Raw genomic sequence first — 19573 nt, 5'->3', positions numbered from 1 at the left:
TTTCTCCCCAACCTTACGATTTCAGTGATCATAAAATCTTCGTGCTTGCTAATTTCTCGGAAGAATGGAGGTCACATCGATTGTATCTCATTACGTTTCAGGGGAAGAACATTGCTCGGGAGTAAAACAAAATGAAAAAATGGCGTTGTCCTGCTGGATGGAGGAGGAGGAGGTAGATAACGATCGCGGTAAACGCACGCAGAGAAATAAGGGAGTCGTGTCCGGGGCGCGAGAGGATATCGGGAACGGGTAAGCTTCTGGTGCGCCATTACGAGCTGCGGTTCGTTTGCAGAACGCCTCGGCGCTGCAGACGGTGCATTCTACTGCAACCGGCCACGGGTCCCCAGGAGGGTTGCAATACCGGCTTACCTACGCGCCAGTTTGGAAATCTCAGTACGGAGAGATGCGTTACGTCTGGAGAGTAGGTTGTGCAGACGTCACGTGAGGAGAGAGAGAGAGAGAGAGAGAGAGAGAGAGAGAGAGAGAGAGAGAGAGATGAAGCGAGAGAGAATGACATCGGCTCCGGCGAATGGCTGGTGTGGTACGGGGGTGGAGTGAGAGGAGAGGAGAGAGGAGAGAGAAGGGGCGAACGGGTCGAAGGTGGAGAACGGAAAGGACGGAAGAGGGAGGGGAGGGTAAGGTCGCTTCAACCTCTCAGCATCCCACGAGGCCTCCGGTGTAATTAAGCGAGTGCACCCTCACATGTCTACGTACGTTCGCATCGTGTCTATCCATCTAACCGTGGCAGGGTTGTTCTCTTCATCGAGAGACACCCGTGCCTTCTCTGGCAACGGGTCGGGAGATAAGGCCGCAAAAACCTTTGAAACCTCGGCGTCGTACACCTTGTCGACTCGCGGCCCCGGAATCTCGCGAAATGTGCGTGATACAAAAAACAGGTCCCCCAGGAGACGACCACACGGCGTGTGCTGCCCACTCCCATTAATGAAACGATAGGTTTGCTACTTTTTAAGCCGGCGACCCCGCTCCGATTATGGCCGACGGCCCTTCTTCGCTCGCCACCTCGTCCGGACCCTTCCGGACCTTCTTCGACTGTGCTCTCGTGTCACATTCAGCTGAGTTATTAACACTAGTTTTACGGGACCCGTGAAAATGACGGGTTCTAATATTTTTAATTTACGATCATTGAGATTCTGAAGATCCGTCTACGTGGAATTATTCAACACATTTATTCCTTTAGGTACATATTATTTAAAAGAATGGCTACGATCTCGTACAGAAGCATTCTTCTTATTTTTACAAAGCAATGTAAAATACTCACTTTTAGTGCTCCTTGAACCTAGTGTTAAAATACCTAAATGCTATTGCAAAGGAGTCGGCCGCGGCGCGTCTGATCATGACCGACCGAATCTACTTCTCGCGACGGCTGCGACACAGAAGCGTCAACCGGGAGAACGTTACTCGTTTCTTCTCGATTATTTCTGCAAATATAATTATGTAATACCAGGGAAGACTGTACAATTTCGAAAAGAGCGACTACTATACCGAATAAGGCTCCACCTCCCTAAATCCGGAAAGCTAACCTCGTTATAGGGGGATGAAAACAGAAAGGTTCTTTGACGCTGAGCTGGTGGAACGCATTTGTTTAACCGTTTTCTAAAATCCATGCGAGAGTTTTCGAACTGGAGGGGCGACCAAGCAGGCTTAGGATCGATCGGGAGACCGTTTCGCCGAGGGCTCGGGGATCGAGGAAATCGAAGCGCATCGAAAGATGGTGCAGGAATATCGCGGGGAACCGCATGCACGTTAGTGCGCACGTTATATGGTAATGGAAGGCCAATCATGCGGTAACTAGCCACCCTGGGGAGACGGTCAGGGCTGCCAACCGGCGGTCAGCTCCCGTCAATGTGTCACTTACGTAGCTAGAATACCAGCGAACCCTCCCGACAGAATGTTACTGCTGAACGCGTTTCCCCCCGATTGCAAGTCCCGTCAGTCTCCTGTCCCGGAACGTTTCTGTCTGCGAGAATCAAAATTCTTCCGGATTTCCTTGACCTATAATAACCTCCGCCGAGATTCCCCAATTACAAACCGCCGGGGGCGATGTAACGTCGCAATTAGCGGGGACACAAACACACGCGACACTTTTACGGGGACGGTGGGTTAGCGAGAACTACCCCTCTCGGGGTGGCACGTTTGTGTATCGATCCGCGATTGTTTCATAATTTTTAGTTGTTCCAGGAGCGTTGCGGAGCAATTTTGTGGTTTTCGGAGGAACATGGAGGTGTCTGGTCTTCTTCAGGTATCTGGTTGCCTACGCGAGGTACTCTTCAAGGTACTTCCCAGAGAGTGAGAATCCATTTTCACGATCTTTTTAGAAGAATATTAAAAATAGGTAATAAATTAGTACCAGGCCGCCTATAGGAGGTTCGATGTGAATCATATTTAATATATTTCTTAATTCTAATAGGTGTATGGAAAAACTGGACGAAAAATTGAAGAGTCTTCGATGGGACTGTTATAGAGATGCATATAGGAGGGTCGAAATGAATTTTCCTGGTGGTATTTGGGCAAGATCAGCAGCCAAAGAGCGCAGTGGCCGGTTCGAGAGAGAGGATATGTGTTAAGGGATGGAAAAACTGGACGAAAAATTGAAGAGTCTTCGATGGGACTGTTATAGAGATGCATATAGGAGGGTCAAAATGAATTTTCCTGGTGGTATTTGGGCAAGATCAGCAGCCAAAGAGCGCAGTGGCCGGTTCGAGAGAGAGGATATGTGTTAAGGGATGGAAAAACTGGACGAAAAATTGAAGAGTCTTCGATGGGACTGTTATAGAGATGCATATAGGAGGGTCAAAATGAATTTTCCTGGTGGTATTTGGGCAAGATCAGCAGCCAAAGAGCGCAGTGGCCGGTTCGAGAGAGAGGATATGTGTTAAGGGATGGAAAAACTGGACCAAAAATTGAAGAGTCTTCGATGGGACTGTTACAGAGATGCATAGGAGGGTGAAAATGAATTTTCCTGGTGGTATTTGGGCAAGATCAGCAGCCAAAGAGCGCAGTGGCCGGTTCGAGAGAGAGGATATGTGTTAAGGGATGGAAAAACTGGACGAAAAATTGAAGAGTCTTCGATGGGACTGTTATAGAGATGCATATAGGAGGGTCAAAATGAATTTTCCTGGTGGTATTTGGGCAAGATCAGCAGCCAAAGAGCGCAGTGGCCGGTTCGAGAGAGAGGATATGTGTTAAGGGATGGAAAAACTGGACGAAAAATTGAAGAGTCTTCGATGGGACTGTTATAGAGATGCATATAGGAGGGTCAAAATGAATTTTCCTGGTGGTATTTGGGCAAGATCAGCAGCCAAAGAGCGCAGTGGCCGGTTCGAGAGAGAGGATATGTGTTAAGGGATGGAAAAACTGGACGAAAAATTGAAGAGTCTTCGATGGGACTGTTATAGAGATGCATATAGGAGGGTCAAAATGAATTTTCCTGGTGGTATTTGGGCAAGATCAGCAGCCAAAGAGCGCAGTGGCCGGTTCGAGAGAGAGGATATGTGTTAAGGGATGGAAAAACTGGACCAAAAATTGAAGAGTCTTCGATGGGACTGTTACAGAGATGCATAGGAGGGTGAAAATGAATTTTCCTGGTGGTATTTGGGCAAGATCAGCAGCCAAAGAGCGCAGTGGCCGGTTCGAGAGAGAGGATATGTGTTAAGGGATGGAAAAACTGGACGAAAAATTGAAGAGTCTTCGATGGGACTGTTATAGAGATGCATATAGGAGGGTCAAAATGAATTTTCCTGGTGGTATTTGGGCAAGATCAGCAGCCAAAGAGCGCAGTGGCCGGTTCGAGAGAGAGGATATGTGTTAAGGGATGGAAAAACTGGACGAAAAATTGAAGAGTCTTCGATGGGACTGTTATAGAGATGCATATAGGAGGGTCAAAATGAATTTTCCTGGTGGTATTTGGGCAAGATCAGCAGCCAAAGAGCGCAGTGGCCGGTTCGAGAGAGAGGATATGTGTTAAGGGATGGAAAAACTGGACCAAAAATTGAAGAGTCTTCGATGGGACTGTTACAGAGATGCATAGGAGGGTGAAAATGAATTTTCCTGGTAGAATTTCGGCAAAAGCAGCAGCCAAAAAGCGCAGTGGCCGGTTCGAGAGAGGGGATACGTGAAAAGGGATGATTCTCCGGAAGGTTTGAACGTGCGAACGACGTTCAAAGAGTTCGCGATCCTCGGGACAGCGTTAAATCTCGCGTTAAAGTCCGCTGATGGCGAGATAAGGGTGAGATGGATAGGGTGGGGGCGAAAGAAGGAGAGGGGAGAGGGGCGGGAGCGTTGGTAAAATGAAACACGCCGAGCAATTCTTGAATCGAGGGTCATGAACGACTTGACGAAGGTCGAAGCAAAACTACTACCAGAGCGGGGAAACACAAACGTGTATCGCGTTCTATCACCGATGCTGCCGGCTCTGCCGGGGCTCTCTCCACCACCTTCGCCGCTGGTCAAGCCAAGGGTGTATATAGAGCCGTGAGAGAGCGAGAGAGACCGGGGAACAGGGCGATAAATAACTACAGGATGAAAAAGGGGGCGCGGTACCCTCCCGGGGCCCCTAAACCTAGACTACATACCCCTCGCCATCCCTTGCCACCCCTCATCGCGAACCGGCACCGTATAAACCGCGCACGGGCCGACCCCGACAATTATACCCTCGCACGCGAAATGTTTTATTACCCTGACGTAGAATGCTCGCGCGTACAAACGGCGAACGTGTGCGTGCACGTGAACGCACGATGCGTTTCGATGCACCCCACGATTGCCGGACGATGGCCCACATCGCCTGACACTTTTGCCGAACCGATCCTGCCTCCGACGCGAACCTAATCTGCTTGCTCCTCGGAGAATGAAGACGCCCGAGGCGAATGATCAATCATCCCACCGCCGAGCACGTAAAATTATTAGCACCGTTGCAACAAAACCAATAAAATTAATTTCAGCTTGATCACCCGTAGAACTTCCGTATGCAAGCCTAAATAAATGCATTCGAAGGATTCTTCGCTTTAGAACAGTTTCTCACCCCTGCACAAACGGTGCAAAATTCACCTGTAGCAACGAGAGCTTTCTGGGCGTTTTCAAAAATATATTCAGAGGTATCAAGCATGACAGGATTGTGGAAAGTCCTTCGGAAGATTCAAGTGTCGGCACGGGCAAACTATTGGACAGAAAAATTTGTAATCAATCTTTAATCTTTTCGACGAATTTCATGTCTAGTCGCGCGTTTTAATCAAGGGTGTGAAGGATTTTAATCGCGGACCGAATCGAAGTGCCGGCACATTATTTTCGACGATATTGGGCGCGCGCGAAGCAGGCACAGCGATATTATGGTCGAAATCTTAAGGGATTCCGGAGGAACCTTTGAGATTCAAAGTGGCTAATTACGAGGCAAGCACCCGATAAAGTCCTTTGCGTTGGACTACGGTCTTGGAGGGATGTACGAGCGCAGGCAGCACTTGAGGGGAACCTGTACTCCCAAAACGTGCACCGGATGACGCTCGGTGTGTCGCCTAATTTTGCAATCTAGGCTTTACACTGCCTGCTAACTGCTCGCTAAATGGGGGACCCAATCTTCGGGGCTGTGGCCTAACTTTTCCGTAAAGATTACGCGCCCCGAGGAGCTCGATTGATCTTCGTACGAGAGTCACCGATTTTCTGAGAAGGCGACATAACGGAGGCTGCCATAAGTGCAACGAACAATGAGACCAGACGCATGTTTCATAGTAAAAATGCTGGGGGAAGATAACTTGGTTTGACTTTATTGTAAAAAAGACTGTGAGTCTCCTATTAGTATGGTCCTCTCTTATTAACAATTCTATTATTGGTCTTTATGAAAGAAAATGGAAGAATTCGTCGATTCGCGGAACGGAAATAAATGGAGGCGATGCGTGGCATGATTGATCATGCCCGGATTCGAACGATTGCTCCGCGGAAGTGCCGGAAGTGCATCAGTCTTAATTATTCGCCCTCGTAACACTTATTTCGCAACGTTCCGTTCTGCCCGGCGACGCGGGATCGCGCGTTCAACTTTCGCAAGCACATTTTGCGTGCAAATTGATCGTTAATTAATTAAAAATGTAGAGACCGAGAGCAGAGGTATTTACCTCCGCTGTCGCGCACCCGCCCCTCTAACTAAGTCAGCTCTTAGGCTTCAGTTAATTAAGTTAAATTAACTTGGTTAGCGAACGACGACGGGTTGTTGCTGTGCCCCCCCCTGTAGTTAGCGACTCGTTGCACGGAATCAAACTTCTCATGAAAAACTCATCGCATGGAAGCACCGGCTGACATTTATTGTTCGTGCGGGGTGCACGTGTTAGTTAACGCACGACTATTAGTTAACGCGCCTCCGTTGCTCGAGCGCAATTTTTTAATCTGAAATTACAGTTTTGTTGCGTACCATATCGTTTCAACGATCCGTTCTCCGTTTTGCAAATTGAATGTCGTAATTTAACTGAAAAGCGTCTCCGGTTGGATACTTTACAATGGCGAATTGAAATCTGAACATTCCCTGCGTGGGCTTTTGTTTCACTTTGATTGAGAAATATTTCTTGCAGTAATCTTTAACGTTGCTACTTTTTCTTTATTACACCAAAGTATATTGTAACAAATAAATATAGTATATACCGGTACCTGAATTAGAAGAGGCGCCTTTTAACGAGGTGAAATAGAAGTTTAAAATAATGTCGAATAAATGGTTAACAAATGATTATTTTGGCCTTAAATTGCGTTCGAAGTGTCATTAAAACACAACGTTGTGATCAGACAAATAGGAAGTATACTGTTGTAGAGGATAAAACGATGCGTGACAAATACAGAGGTGGACAGATGCGTGCGACAAATATAGGTTAACAAACGCGGGATATGTTTTGGATTTAAGACGCGCCCGAAGCTCTCGAGCAGGCCTTTATTGCTTGCTATCGATTTTTAAATTGCGTAATAAATAAAATTAGCAGCGAGGGTGACTTCGGTAGCCGTCCGAGGGGTCGAGTTGTAACTTAATCAGGGCAGCTTCCCTCGACTTAATAAAGCTGTCTCAATTTTCGCCTCATTACCGAAATACGTACGAAGATTTTTTTATTCGATTTGCGTGCACTCAGCTGGTTAAGGAATCTCGTAGCCGACCAATTACTCGCGGCTAAATTAACCCTCACACCTGCGCGAGACCGTGTCCGTTTAATCGGCGCGATTAAAATCATTCCTGATACAACCACTTTTTGAAATTCCGAGTCAGAATATTTATTTAGTTCGAAGAGGACTATAATTTGTTAGCCACACCGCCGCGTGGAAGAACGTATCGCACTGTCCGCGCGGATCGCAGCGTGTCTTGCAGCAAACTCGATTGCACAGTATCGAGCAAGGTAAACGTCATGCATAATGTAACATGATTGAGCCATGTACATTTCGATGTAGGCATTGCTATGACGATTGATGTATGGATCGCACCGACGCGACGCGACGCGGACGGTATGCAGTCCGAGGTAAACGTGTCCTCGTCGAAAAGCGGTCAGAACGACTGCACATTGCTTCCTACAAGCAATCAACCGACTGTCCGAATCAACCCCTGTTGTCGCGCAATACTCGTAAAAGGCTAAACCCAATTTTTTCGAATCACTATTGTTCCCCTACTTTCTCTCGTGACAAGTTCAAAATAACGAATCCATACATTACCCGGAAAATAACGAATCCATACCTCATCCCAGAAATTAGTTCCCACTCTCATTCCCTATTCTCTCTATTCGCTGTTCCCACGAAAACATTGTTCACCGAGCCGGGAAAAATTTTTCAAGCCTTCTCTCAGCTTCGTGCAAATAATTATTAACTATTCCAGACATTAGGTAAAATTATTCTGAGCTGAAATAGAAGATTATATTATTGGGGGTGAGTTGTGGGTTCTCTGTCGATTGCTATTGCAGAAGCAATTAAAAAATCCTTAGGCATGGATCGTAGATTTTAAAAAATTAGGAAACACTTGCCAATTTGTTAGGATTGTTAAGGAAGGTCTATCTGGTTAGGGTAAGGGACGCAATCACTGTGGGGGTAGCAATTGCTGTGCCCCTGTATTGATTATACTTTTGTTTAAAGCGTGACGGTTTAGAAATGATATAGGGGCACGGTAATCGGTATCCCCACAGTATTTGGGTCCCTCAGTGTACTGCTTTTGATATAATAATCGACGCCGACCATTTTTATTTCGGACACAGACAATTCTAAAGGTATACTCATCGATTGCATTAGACCTAATCGGCGTCGATTCCGGGAGTTTACGGCCGCGTGAAGTGAAAGTTTAAGCAAGATCGTCCGCGATCGATGCGGCGCGATCGTGACGCAATTTGCCGCGTGCGATTCGTGAATCGTGTAGAAGGGAGGGGGTTGGGGGTGAGAGGGGAGGGGAAGGAGGCGGCTCTCTCTCCGGTGTCGGGATTGCTAGGGTTCCGGTCGATTGCGATGTCGCGAAAGTAAAAGAGAAAGAAAATAAAAGAATTGTGCCGAACAAAGTAATTATAGAGTGCTGGCGTAGCGAGAAGAAACGGTTCGTCGAGTTGCCGGAGCATTCCGTGAGGCGGGCTGCGGGAGCCAGGGGTCGGAGTTGATAAAGAAATAAAGAATCGTGAAAGTTCGCGTCGAACCCCGCGCTCCCGTGGGGCCTTATGACTTAAAGTCTCCTTACTCCGTTAATTCCGAACATTAACAAAAGTCTCGCTAAAACTCACCGCCAACTTTTCCGCCCTCCTGGGGACCGCCTGGACTTGTTAATGAAAAAAATACAATAAAACTCCCTCACGACGAAACTCGTCTCGAATTCTCGAGACTCGCCTAGTTGTTCCTGCGCTCTGCAGCCGCCGCCACCCCCCCCCCTCTCTCTCGAGCCTGAAATTTTCGCGAAAAATAATAGCCCGGGACCTGTACGATCTCCGGTAATTATCGCGTTAGTTGGAAAAATTCTTTTCGATTCTCTGACCGAGCGAAAAATTTCATCGAGCAGATCTTGACGGAAAATAAAAATTGTCCAAGCGAAGATTGCAGGAAGTGCATTTTAATTTTAACGAGCCGAGAACAATATATTCCCCGAGAAAATCCGCAGTCTAGTCGCTTCCTAACGTTCCGTACACACTTTTCGATTACTAATTAACCTCCAGATGTCAAACAAGCGGCGAATGTAAAAGAACAAATATTCCCGCCCGTGGTTCGAGAGCCCGGAAAGTAATACAGAGAGCATGCAGACGACCCGTTGTTCTCTTTCGTTGCCGTCTCTCCTCCCGTCAAGATTGCTGAGAGTAAATTTCAATCCCGTATTCTTTTGGTTGGGGCGTGAGACTTAATACTGAAGCAGCGGTGCAAACCGCTTTACGCTTCCGCTTTATGCCGGCCGACCCCTTCTTTTCATCGCGAACGAGATCTCCTAGTTATTCATTTATTCCGGCGAGATGAAGTTTACGGAGATTTTAATGGCACCCCGAACCTTTTGGATTTCAGAACGCCGCGTGATCCGCCGGTAACGCGGAACGAATCCTCCGCGGAAAACGCTTGCGGAACGCGCATAGACAGTGGCGGTAACTCGCGAGGGTCTCCGAGGACGAGACGCGCTCGCCAATTAATTACTCGAAGCCACGAAACAAAGCGAGCCTCGTGATTGTAGCGCGCGAAGAGGAACGTCCTAATCATGTGCGCGACGCTTTCGATCGGGGAAGAACTATACTACTCCGACAATGAGAAATGTTGCGCGCGTTTGTTGCTAGACTGAATCAAAATTACGTCAATTTCGAGGAACCAGAAATTTCATTCTTGGGATCGAGGAACAACCCTTAATCGTTCTGAGGTTCAGAGGGTTGCTGATGGAGTAGAAAATGGGATCAGTCGTTTGGCAGGAATCTCGACGGTGTGAGCAACGCTAAATAATTGTATAACCATTTTTTAACACTAGGTTTGCGGAGCACTAAAAGCGACTATTTTGCATTACTTCTTAAAAACAACAAGAACGTGCTAGCCACATTTTTAGCAATATTTTTAAAATAATATGTACCCAAAGAAATAAATTTGCTAAATAATTTCTTATGTGTGCATCCTTGGAATCTTAATAATATTAAATTCAAAATATTAGAACCCGTCATTTTGACGGGTCCCGTAAATCTAGTGTTACGTAAGAAAAATAATGGTTTTTGATATTTTCTGTTCGATGGGTTCGAGGAGCTGATTACTGGAACAGAGGGTAAATATTGTTATAAAATTTTCTGTGACACTTTCCACCCAGTTCGAGGAGCCCTCAGTCATTCTAAGGTTCAGAAAATTATTAGTAATTCAGTGAAGTAAAAAATTTTTTTAATTCAGATAAATATTGTTGTTTTTGTATTTTCCAGCTGGCGAGCGCGAAGGGCGTTTCTCGGGCGGTTCCAGGGCTGGAAGTTGGTTATCGAACATTGGGAATGGTAAAGTGCGTGAACTTAGCCAGCTACAAGACCCCGTAAATTGGTCCTCGGGAGCTTTCGGCGAACCTGCCAACTTCGCTTACCGATTGAGATTCGATCTTTTCCCATCGGGACGCGGAACGTGGTCTCGTTGCGCGAAGATGGAGCCGGCCCAGGGGTGATGGCACACCTAGTTTTGATTCATCTCATGGCATCCTACCGGTCACGGGGCTGACGGCGCGTAATTGTTCTCTTGTCTGGTTCTCGCACGGCATCCAACCCCTGCCAACATTCGCCATCCCCGCGATTGCCTTCGCGCCAAGAATGCATAAGCAGCCGGCTGCTTTACCAATCCGCAATGCTGCAAACTCGCGTACGCTTACTCACCCCTGATTCTCCGATCATGTTTTCTGAAACGCGCGTGAACGGTCACCGGATTTCCAAAACCTTCGCGCTCCTCGCCGCCGCTTCCGCTTCCGCTGCCATCGCAAAATCTGTTGCCCGGGAACCCGCTATGTCAGGTATGTGTAAATAAACAAATCAAAATGCTGATAAATTTCCATATTTAATAATACAATGTGATTTCTCCATACATGTCGCCAAGGCCTGGATGATAAGCGTCACGGATTGTCGAAAATCTGTTGCCCGAGAGCCCGCTATGTCAGGTATGTGTAAATAAACAAATCAAAATGCTGATAAATTTCCATATTTAATAATACAATGTGATTTCTCCATATATGTCGCCAAGGCCTGGATGATAAGCGTCACGGATTGTCGAAAATCTGTCGCCCGAGAACCCGCTATGTGAGGTATGTGTAAATAAACAAATCAAAATGCTGATAAATTTCCATATTTAATAATACAATGTGATTTCTCCATATATGTCGCCAAGGCCTGGATGATAAGCGTCACGGATTGTCGAAAATCTGTCGCCCGAGAACCCGCTATGTGAGGTATGTGTAAATAAACAAATCAAAATGCTGATAAATTTCCATATTTAATAATACAATGTGATTTCTCCATATATGTCGCCAAGGCCTGGATGATAAGCGTCACGGATTGTCGAAAATCTGTTGCCCGAGAGCCCGCTATGTCAGGTATGTGTAAATAAACAAATCAAAATGCTGATAAATTTCCATATTTAATAATACAATGTGATTTCTCCATATATGTCGCCAAGGCCTGGATGATAAGCGTCACGGATTGTCGAAAATCTGTTGCCCGAGAGCCCGCTATGTGAGGTATGTGTAAATAAACAAATCAAAAGGCTGATGAATGTCCATATTTAATAATACAATGGTAACACGATGTCTTGTGCTTGCAGGGATGATTGCTGAAATATGGTACAGTAATTTCTCCATATATGTCGTCAAGGCCTCGATGATAAGCGTCACGGATTGTCGAAAATCTGTCGCTCGAGAACCCGCTATGTGAGGTATGTGTAAATAAACAAATCAAAATGCTGATAAATGTCCTAATTTAATAATACAATGGTAACACAAAGTAATAGATGTCTTGTGCTTGCAGGGGTGATTGCTGAAATACGGTACAGTGATTTCTCCATATTTGTCGCCAAGGCCTGGATGATAAGCGTCACGGATTGTCCCCACTACCGCAGGGTATACTCCGCGAGGGCCCCGAAGCTCGGGCGGCCTTGAACGCCGAGGAGTGTAAACATAACACAACTTAGGTATGTCTCCTGGACGATACAGGACGCTGTCAAGACCCGTGTTGCTGACATATATCGAGAATTCGCTGTGTTTCTCTCTAAAATATCACAGAGTGAGTTCCAATTAGCCAAAATGTCTAAAAAAAAATTCGTCTGAGAGTGGTGAAATTTTGAACGAGCATTTCACCGGTTCCCTTCCCTTCGGACAGCGAAAAGCGCCGAAAAGGAAAAGGGCTCAGCAGCCTTCAGCAAGCCTTCGAGGTCCTGACAAACGATCGTTTCCCCTTTCGCAGCCACCGTTTCGATGATCGTGTATCTGCGGGAGCCGAACTATCGATACGGCTGACGGGTTATTAATGATTGACAGGTGCGTGCGTTCGACCGGTCCCCCCCCCCCTCTACCTTTCTCTGTCTCTCCTCTCCGCCTTCTGTCTATTAACTAACAGAGAAACGACTCGCAGAGATTGTGTACAGGTTATTCGGATTCGAGCGGTGCGGCGCGGCGCGGCGCGGCGCGCGCGGGTAATTCCACGCTCGCGGTAGGCAATCATATCCGCGGTTTAATAATTGGCAGAGAACCGACAATCGTCGTAATTTCGGGGCTGGCTTCCGGTGCGGAAATTCTGACGTGTGACACGCGACGGATCGTCCTGGGAGGCACTTCATTCAATTAGCCACTCAGTTACTCGCATCACATCGCATTTACCCATCAACCACCAACCCGCCGAGCCGACTCTCTCCGACGACCCTCTGAAATCGGCCATGCCATGCGTACAATCCACCTTCGCCCACGATCTCGTGATTTAGACTTTTCGGAGAGCGAGACAGTCGAGGACAGACCGAGAGAGAGAGAGAGAGAGGAGGAAGAGGAAGAGAGAGAAATAGAGAGAGATGGTCGACGATGACGCCATCCTACCGAAACGCGTGCCCTGACTGAGCATCACCACGCTGTCATTCGATAAAACGGCACTAGTACGCCTCTCCACCCACACCATCATCCACCCCCCGATGTCACCGGGGATATTGCTCTACGAGCAAACGCCGTTCCCCGTATCTTCCTACAAGTTTGTTTCCGCTTCTGCCACCTGAATGAGGAAAACTTTCCTGACGGCCAAGAAATGGCAGTGACGATTATCCGCGAGACAGCCGCCCTACAGTCGCTGAAATATTAAATTGTCTATCCTTCTGCTTTGGATCTTCCCGATGAAATCGCCCATCGACGACGAGGCTGCGTGTCTCCGCTTTCCTTGTTTCAACCCTTCGTTGCAACCGTTTCTTCACACCTAGCCGTGTTGTTCTCTTCGCGGTAAGTTCTTCTTTCTCCTGAACAGTTCACAGAGTCGATGCTGTTCAGACTGTGAATTAACGTTAGATCTACAGAGAATCAAAAATAAATACTCTGCGTTACTTTTTCGAAGTAATAAGAACGTTTTCGTTCGGACTTTCTGCTATTTTTATCATAATATAGGGGGTGCAACCGGAAGGGCGGTACGACCGAAAAGGGGATGATTCTATGTGTGAAAACAAGCCTATAAAATGCAATAACATTTTTTCGTTCGAGGTCTCGTTTCCGAGGAAATCGAACTTGAAGATCCGTCGGATTAGAGGAAGTAGAATTGGTCGGTCATGACCAGACAGGTCGATTGCTACTCGATTTTCTCGGAAACGAAGAGTCACACAGGAAAGTTGTATTCTTCACTTTCGACTTATGTTTTTACGTAGAATAATCCATAAATAATAATAATAATAAATTATTATAATAAATAACAATAAATAATAAAAGTATTAAAAAGAAAAAACAAATTTATTGGATTAATTCCCAGAAACGTTTACAATCGCGATAATCGTGAATCCAAGGAACCTTTATATCGATCCTTTATTTTTGTTTTGTATCTTTTTGCCGTTCGTAGTAATACCCCGAACTTAAATAATAGAAAACTTCCGGTTACTGTTTCAGTCGAAAAAATTTCCAGCTGTTATTGTCCCTGCGAGAACTATGTCACAGTCCGTGCGAAGGCCTCGCAGAATCAACTTGGCAGCTGCGAATTCTACATTTTCCACCGTTCTCGTCGATTTTGGGTGAAAGAAAAATATTAAAAAATGGCGGAGGAGTCGGTGAAGGTATATGGTGATCGTATCTGACCCAATAAGGGCGCATTATTAATATTAAGATGCAGGCTTGAAAGCAGAAGTCGACGCTGGCCGGACTATAGAAGTTCCTACGAATTCGCGGCTGGCTGGAAACTCGCCGAAGGGCCGAAACCACCAGCACAGTGGAATTACTCGACGGGTGCCTCCCACGGGGCCGAACTTGTCCGCGACAATTTCAAACTTATTTTAACATTCATATAAGCCCCGCGCCCTAGCCCGTGCAACACCGTTGAACCGTCGCCTAAGCATCCCTTTCCATGTGTAACCCGAGAACCGACTCGCGTAAGTTGCTCCTCCTATATGGGGAGGGCGTACAGGCATAAGGGTAGCTCGGGATTTACATAAGATTATACGTAAGCCCTTCGTGCATCTCATAGCGAAGGGAGCAACGAGAGGCGACGGCGACGGCGGACGAAACGACACTCCGGGGTGCGTTCGTCTTCGGTCGATAATTAGGATCGACTGTGATTCCGGCGATTCCTGATCCTCGTGCTAATTGAAATCGCCGCTCGCGCCAGCAACTTCCGTTTATTTACCCGGAACGAGAGATTATGAACATTTAACCGGCACTTGGAAAATGTTTGAAGTCAGCAAAACACCCCTGATGAACTTTCTCGGATTTTTGATAGGTATGTCTTTAGACAAGATTATAAACAGTGTCTAAAGAATTTTTCGCGAGTACCGTTTTCTTTTTTTGTCCGGTACGAGGATTATAACTGTTTCGCAAAACGTGTGTCTCATAAATCTGAGCGTAGCCTCAATTTCCCGAACGGTTTGGGGCTCATTGTATATTTCAATGAGCCGGGGGAAGATTTATTAATGCGCGCGGTATCCTTTTTCACGGTTTTGTGAAATCTCTCCGCCGTTCCCCATTATGTGTTTCGTATTCATAGTCTGTGCGAAAATTGCTCCGAGAGCACGGCGAAGTTTATATGAGCCCGTAAACTAAATTCAGCCTACTTTTTCGGTGTTCGTTCTATCTTTATCTTATCATTGACATCTTCTTGTTGCCTCCGACACAATAATTATTGCAACTCCGTTTCAATTATAGTGTAACAATCGCCTTTAAAATGTATCCCAACGACGTCGGGCAGCAAAACGATTTTACCGATTGAGCAAGTACCGCTTAAAGGTAATAGCACTAACTATTCGCAATAAAAATCACTCTTCAACACTGCACATGGTAACAGGAACAATCACCTATGCACCAGCGCTCACATGCATCTGAAACGGCCATACTGCGCTACATTTTTCTCGCTTTTGTTGTATTTTATATATGTACATGTTTAACACTGTATTTATTTGGTGAAAAATAAAGAATATTAGTTACAACTGTCAATGTGTTCTTCTTTCTCTACCTTGCACACGAATATTCGAAATTTCTTGCCACCTCTTTTGCTATCATGTTCTCCTAGTAGAAATCCAAAAATTGCGAAAAATTTCGAAAATTCCGAAAATCCAACTTTGTATTAGGAGAACATAATATCAAAGGAGGTGGCACGAAAATTCAGTAGTATAAGTCAACGCCAAGCCAGAAGGCCGAAATTCGGAAAAATTCCGAAAATCGAACTTTGTATTAGGAGAACATAATAACCGAGGAGGTGGCACGAAAATTCAGTAGTATAAGTCAACGACAGGCCAGACGGCCGAAATGCCGAAAATTTCGAAAATTTTCGAAAATTTTAACTTTTGTATTAGGAGAACATGATATCGAAGGAGGTATCCGAATTTCAGTAGTACAAGTCAACGTCAAGTCAGACGCTCGAAAATTCTCGGAAATTAAGTGGTTCAAGTCAACGACAAGTCAGACGGCCGAAATTCGGGAAAATTTCGAAAATTTTCGGAAATTTGAACTTTTGTATTAGGAGAACATGATATCAAAGGAGGTATCCTAATTTCAGTAGTACAAGTCAACGTCAAGTCAGACGCTCGAAAATTCTTGGAAATTAAGTGGTACGAGTCAACGACAAGTCAGACGGTCGAAATTTCGAAAAATTTCGAAAATTGTCGGAAATTTGAACTTTTGTATTAGGAGAACATGATATCAAAGGAGGTATCCTAATTTCAGTAGTACAAGTCAACGTCAAGTCAGACGGTCGAAAATTCTCGGAAATTAAGTGGTACAAGTCAACGACAAGTCAGCCGGCCGAAATTCGGGAAAATTTCGAAAATTTTCGGAAATTTGAACTTTTGTATTAGGAGAACATGATATCAAAGGAGGTATCCGAATTTCAGTAGTACAAGTCAACGTCAAGTCAGACGCTCGAAATTCTCGGAAATTAAGTGGTACAAGTCAACGACAAGTCAGACGGTCGAAATTTCGAAAATTTTCGAAAATTTTCGGGCAATTCGGAATTTTGTATTAGGAGAACATGATATCGAAGGAGGTGGCACGAAATTCAGTAGTGCAAGTCAACGGCAAGTCAGACGGTCGAAATTTTCCCAAATTTTTCCAAATTTTTCGAAGTTGAGAAATAGGAAGTTCGGGAAAAATTGAGGGTTCCTTAATTAAATACGCAGATACGTCTTTTCATTACATTTACTTTATTTATTCATTCTCGACTTTTACATAAAATAATAGTGTTACAATACAATACAAATGTAGCGCCTTTAAAGAATATTAGTTCCACAATACTCGGTCGATAAGATAAGATGTGACATCGAAATGTGGGTACCGTCAGTCGATAAAATTAGGGTATCACCTACTTCCGACAGGTTCTGCCATCTGTGTCGACGAGAGGAATTTGCGGACCAGTTTCAGAGACTGCCATACCTACATTATCAACAATTCGATTATAAATGTGCAAAAAGAAAAGAACAACTGACTAATATGAAATTGTAATATGGAAAAGGCTTCCGTTTCAAATTATTCGTCAAATGCATTTCCAGTCGAAATATATATTGTCAACGGTGTCTTAGTTTAAACCTCGCACACTTTTGCACTATGCTACGTAATCGCTTTATAAAATTATTGCAAAATGACCACCCTGTTCTCGCACCCGGTTTATTGGCCAGTATCAGCACAACTAAAGCAATTAACAGAAGAGACCGAGACAGATCCTGCGAACCGATTCCCGTGGCCGTTGTAAGTACACGGCAGGACGTTTGGCATCGTTTTTAAATAGATAAAATGAAATATACAAAATTTATAACCTACCTGTTACACCTACAAAATTGTTTAAACGTCACCAGTCACGCCAATCGTTACTGACAGAGAAGAAGAACACAATTCACGTTGTTAAGGTTCATTTAGACTCTTATCCTTCAATTTTATAACTCTGGCAGTAACTATACGGTCCCTTGCAAAATCCTACGTATCTTGAAATTAATTATTTAATACGTACGGATGACGTCACGCAGGTTTTAAGCGGTTGCGGTTACCTGGACGGTACCGAAATTTCAGAGGCAATATCGGCGACGATACATTTGTGCCAGAAAGACCTGAAACCGGTGTTCTACGCGCCGGAAGTAGATATTTGCGACACGATGGATCACTATACGAAAGAAGTAGATAAAGATGCTTCGCCTAGAAACGCGCTCGTCGAAGCTGCCAGGTTGGCCAGGTCGGAAATCAAACCATTGTTCAAATGTGAGTCCTGCAGACACGGTGCACTTATTATTCCTGGAGGCTTCGGTGCTGCTAAAACACTGTTAGTATGCCTACTGCTAACTTCCAACAGTATTTTGAGAATTAATTCGGCCACGTCGAAACTCGAATTACTGTTTAAGACTTGCTCTTGTATTTTATTTATACACTAGTACAAAGAGGAAAGAGAAAGGATCTAGGGAAACAGTCTAGGAAGTAGTCTACAGAGTAATGGTCTAAAGAAAGAGTTTCTCAAGCCTAACGATGTAAAGGGTTAAAAAGGATTGCGAAACTCCGATCTTAGACCGCGAATAGAATTCTTATACGTTCGATATCTTTTCGAAGGAGCGATTTCGCGACGAGAGGGGCCGATTGCAAGCTGAATCCTGATGTAGAGAAAGTCATCGAAGATTTTTCTTGCGACAAGAAGCCAATTGGAACGATCTGCATCGCAGGCGTTCTTGTAGCGAGAGTGATACAAGGCGTTAAAATCACGCTCGGCAAGAAATGTGAGTTGCTCGACTAATTCCGATCTTGGACATTGTTCTACGATTTCCTTCAACTTCGCTAATTGCGCGCTTTAATTACCTGCTCCGGTATTTTTATCAGCGCCACCCGAAGAATGGCCGCACGCGGACGCCATTCAGAAAGCCACGTGCATGGGAGCAAAAGTTGAAATGAGAGACGTCCGTGGTGTCACCAGAGATAAAAAGAACAATGTTTTCAGCACGCCAGCCTGGATGTACAAATGTGGAACTTACGAGGACGTGCACGCTGGCATCGGAAAGTTAATTGCCATGATGAAGAAATGTATTCATTAAATTGTCCTTTACCACGGCGACGACTAGACTGCGGATCGTTGTGCGACAACATAATGCTTCTGCTATTTTAAGAAATATTCCAGCGGAATACGTGTTTTGCGCAATGATCTGCAATCTAACGAGGACGCATCGTACGTTTGTACAATTTTTGTAATATTTTATCTGATTTTTTTAAATGAATAATTGACTTACCTTCGCGCGTAGTATAATTTATTTAAATCGTAGGTAAAGATCGTTGGTATTGTCGAGGTTTGTGGAAAAATAACTTTATTTCGATATAGTCAACTGTGTCCGCCCGCAGTGGTGAGACACAATGATGATGCTTCTGCTCTCGTAATCTCTACTTGAAACGCTTAAACTAACCAACAACAACTGTAACAACAATAGCCCCAAGCTCTCGAACGAGGAAATGTCTTTTTCTTTTCTCTGTTCGTTTCTTTTTCTTTTTCTTTCTCTTTTCTTTCGTTTTCTCTTTCCAGAACGGTTCGAAGCGAAAAGGGAGAACACATTTATAGGACATTTGTGCAGAAGTCTGTGAATATATATACGTATGTTTAATTTACATGAATAAAATGAACAGTGCCGCGAAACGGTTAAGCCGACGAACGACGGTGGACAGCGTTTCGCGAATTCGACGGAGGAATTCGCGTCGATCTTAACACGTTTTTACAGCCTACCAACTAGAGACGGGGATGAGAGGTCCACGAACGAATACGCATGCACGTCGAATGAAGGTGGAACTGTTCAGGCCGGTTCCGCTTTAGTTAAAACACTAAAGTAAACGCGAGGCAGAGCGTTATCAATTTATTTACAACATCGGGGCACGCGAATCGACGCTCTGCGAAATTTTGCTCCGGGCAATGGCGAATCATTGGGGGCCCCATCGACGCAAATTACCCTCTTACTTACATGTAACCGCGTTACATTT

At 45.1% G+C, this 19573-nt stretch overlaps 2 protein-coding genes across 2 annotated transcripts in view; one reads left to right on the top strand and one right to left on the bottom strand.

Annotated features, from left to right (window-relative positions):
- Positions 1 to 19573, bottom strand: part of LOC143362657 (uncharacterized) — a 98590-nt gene that overhangs the window by 4649 nt on the left and 74368 nt on the right. The gene's annotated exons all lie outside the window — the stretch shown is intronic.
- On the top strand, positions 140 to 18645 carry LOC143362626 (ES1 protein homolog, mitochondrial). The gene is made up of 7 exons (XM_076802968.1): positions 140 to 172; positions 293 to 421; positions 2191 to 2307; positions 4076 to 4246; positions 17599 to 17888; positions 18170 to 18333; positions 18434 to 18645. Exons 1-7 carry the CDS (start codon positions 140 to 142, stop codon positions 18643 to 18645), a joined length of 1116 nt encoding a protein of 371 aa, XP_076659083.1.

The sequence above is a fragment of the Halictus rubicundus genome, chromosome 17 (assembly GCF_050948215.1).
Source record: "Halictus rubicundus isolate RS-2024b chromosome 17, iyHalRubi1_principal, whole genome shotgun sequence".
Taxonomy (NCBI): Eukaryota; Metazoa; Arthropoda; class Insecta; order Hymenoptera; family Halictidae; genus Halictus; species Halictus rubicundus.
This window is presented reverse-complemented; position numbering and strand designations above follow the sequence as displayed.

Coding starts and splice junctions, on each gene's coding strand:
- LOC143362626 (XM_076802968.1), top strand. CDS start 140: ATGGCGTTGTCCTGCTGGATGGAGGAGGAGGAG. Junction 422..2,190: donor AGATGCGTTACGTCTGGAGA/GTAGGTTGTGCA, acceptor CATAATTTTTAG/TTGTTCCAGGAGCGTTGCGG. Junction 2,308..4,075: donor TTCAAGGTACTTCCCAGAGA/GTGAGAATCCAT, acceptor TTTTCCTGGTAG/AATTTCGGCAAAAGCAGCAG.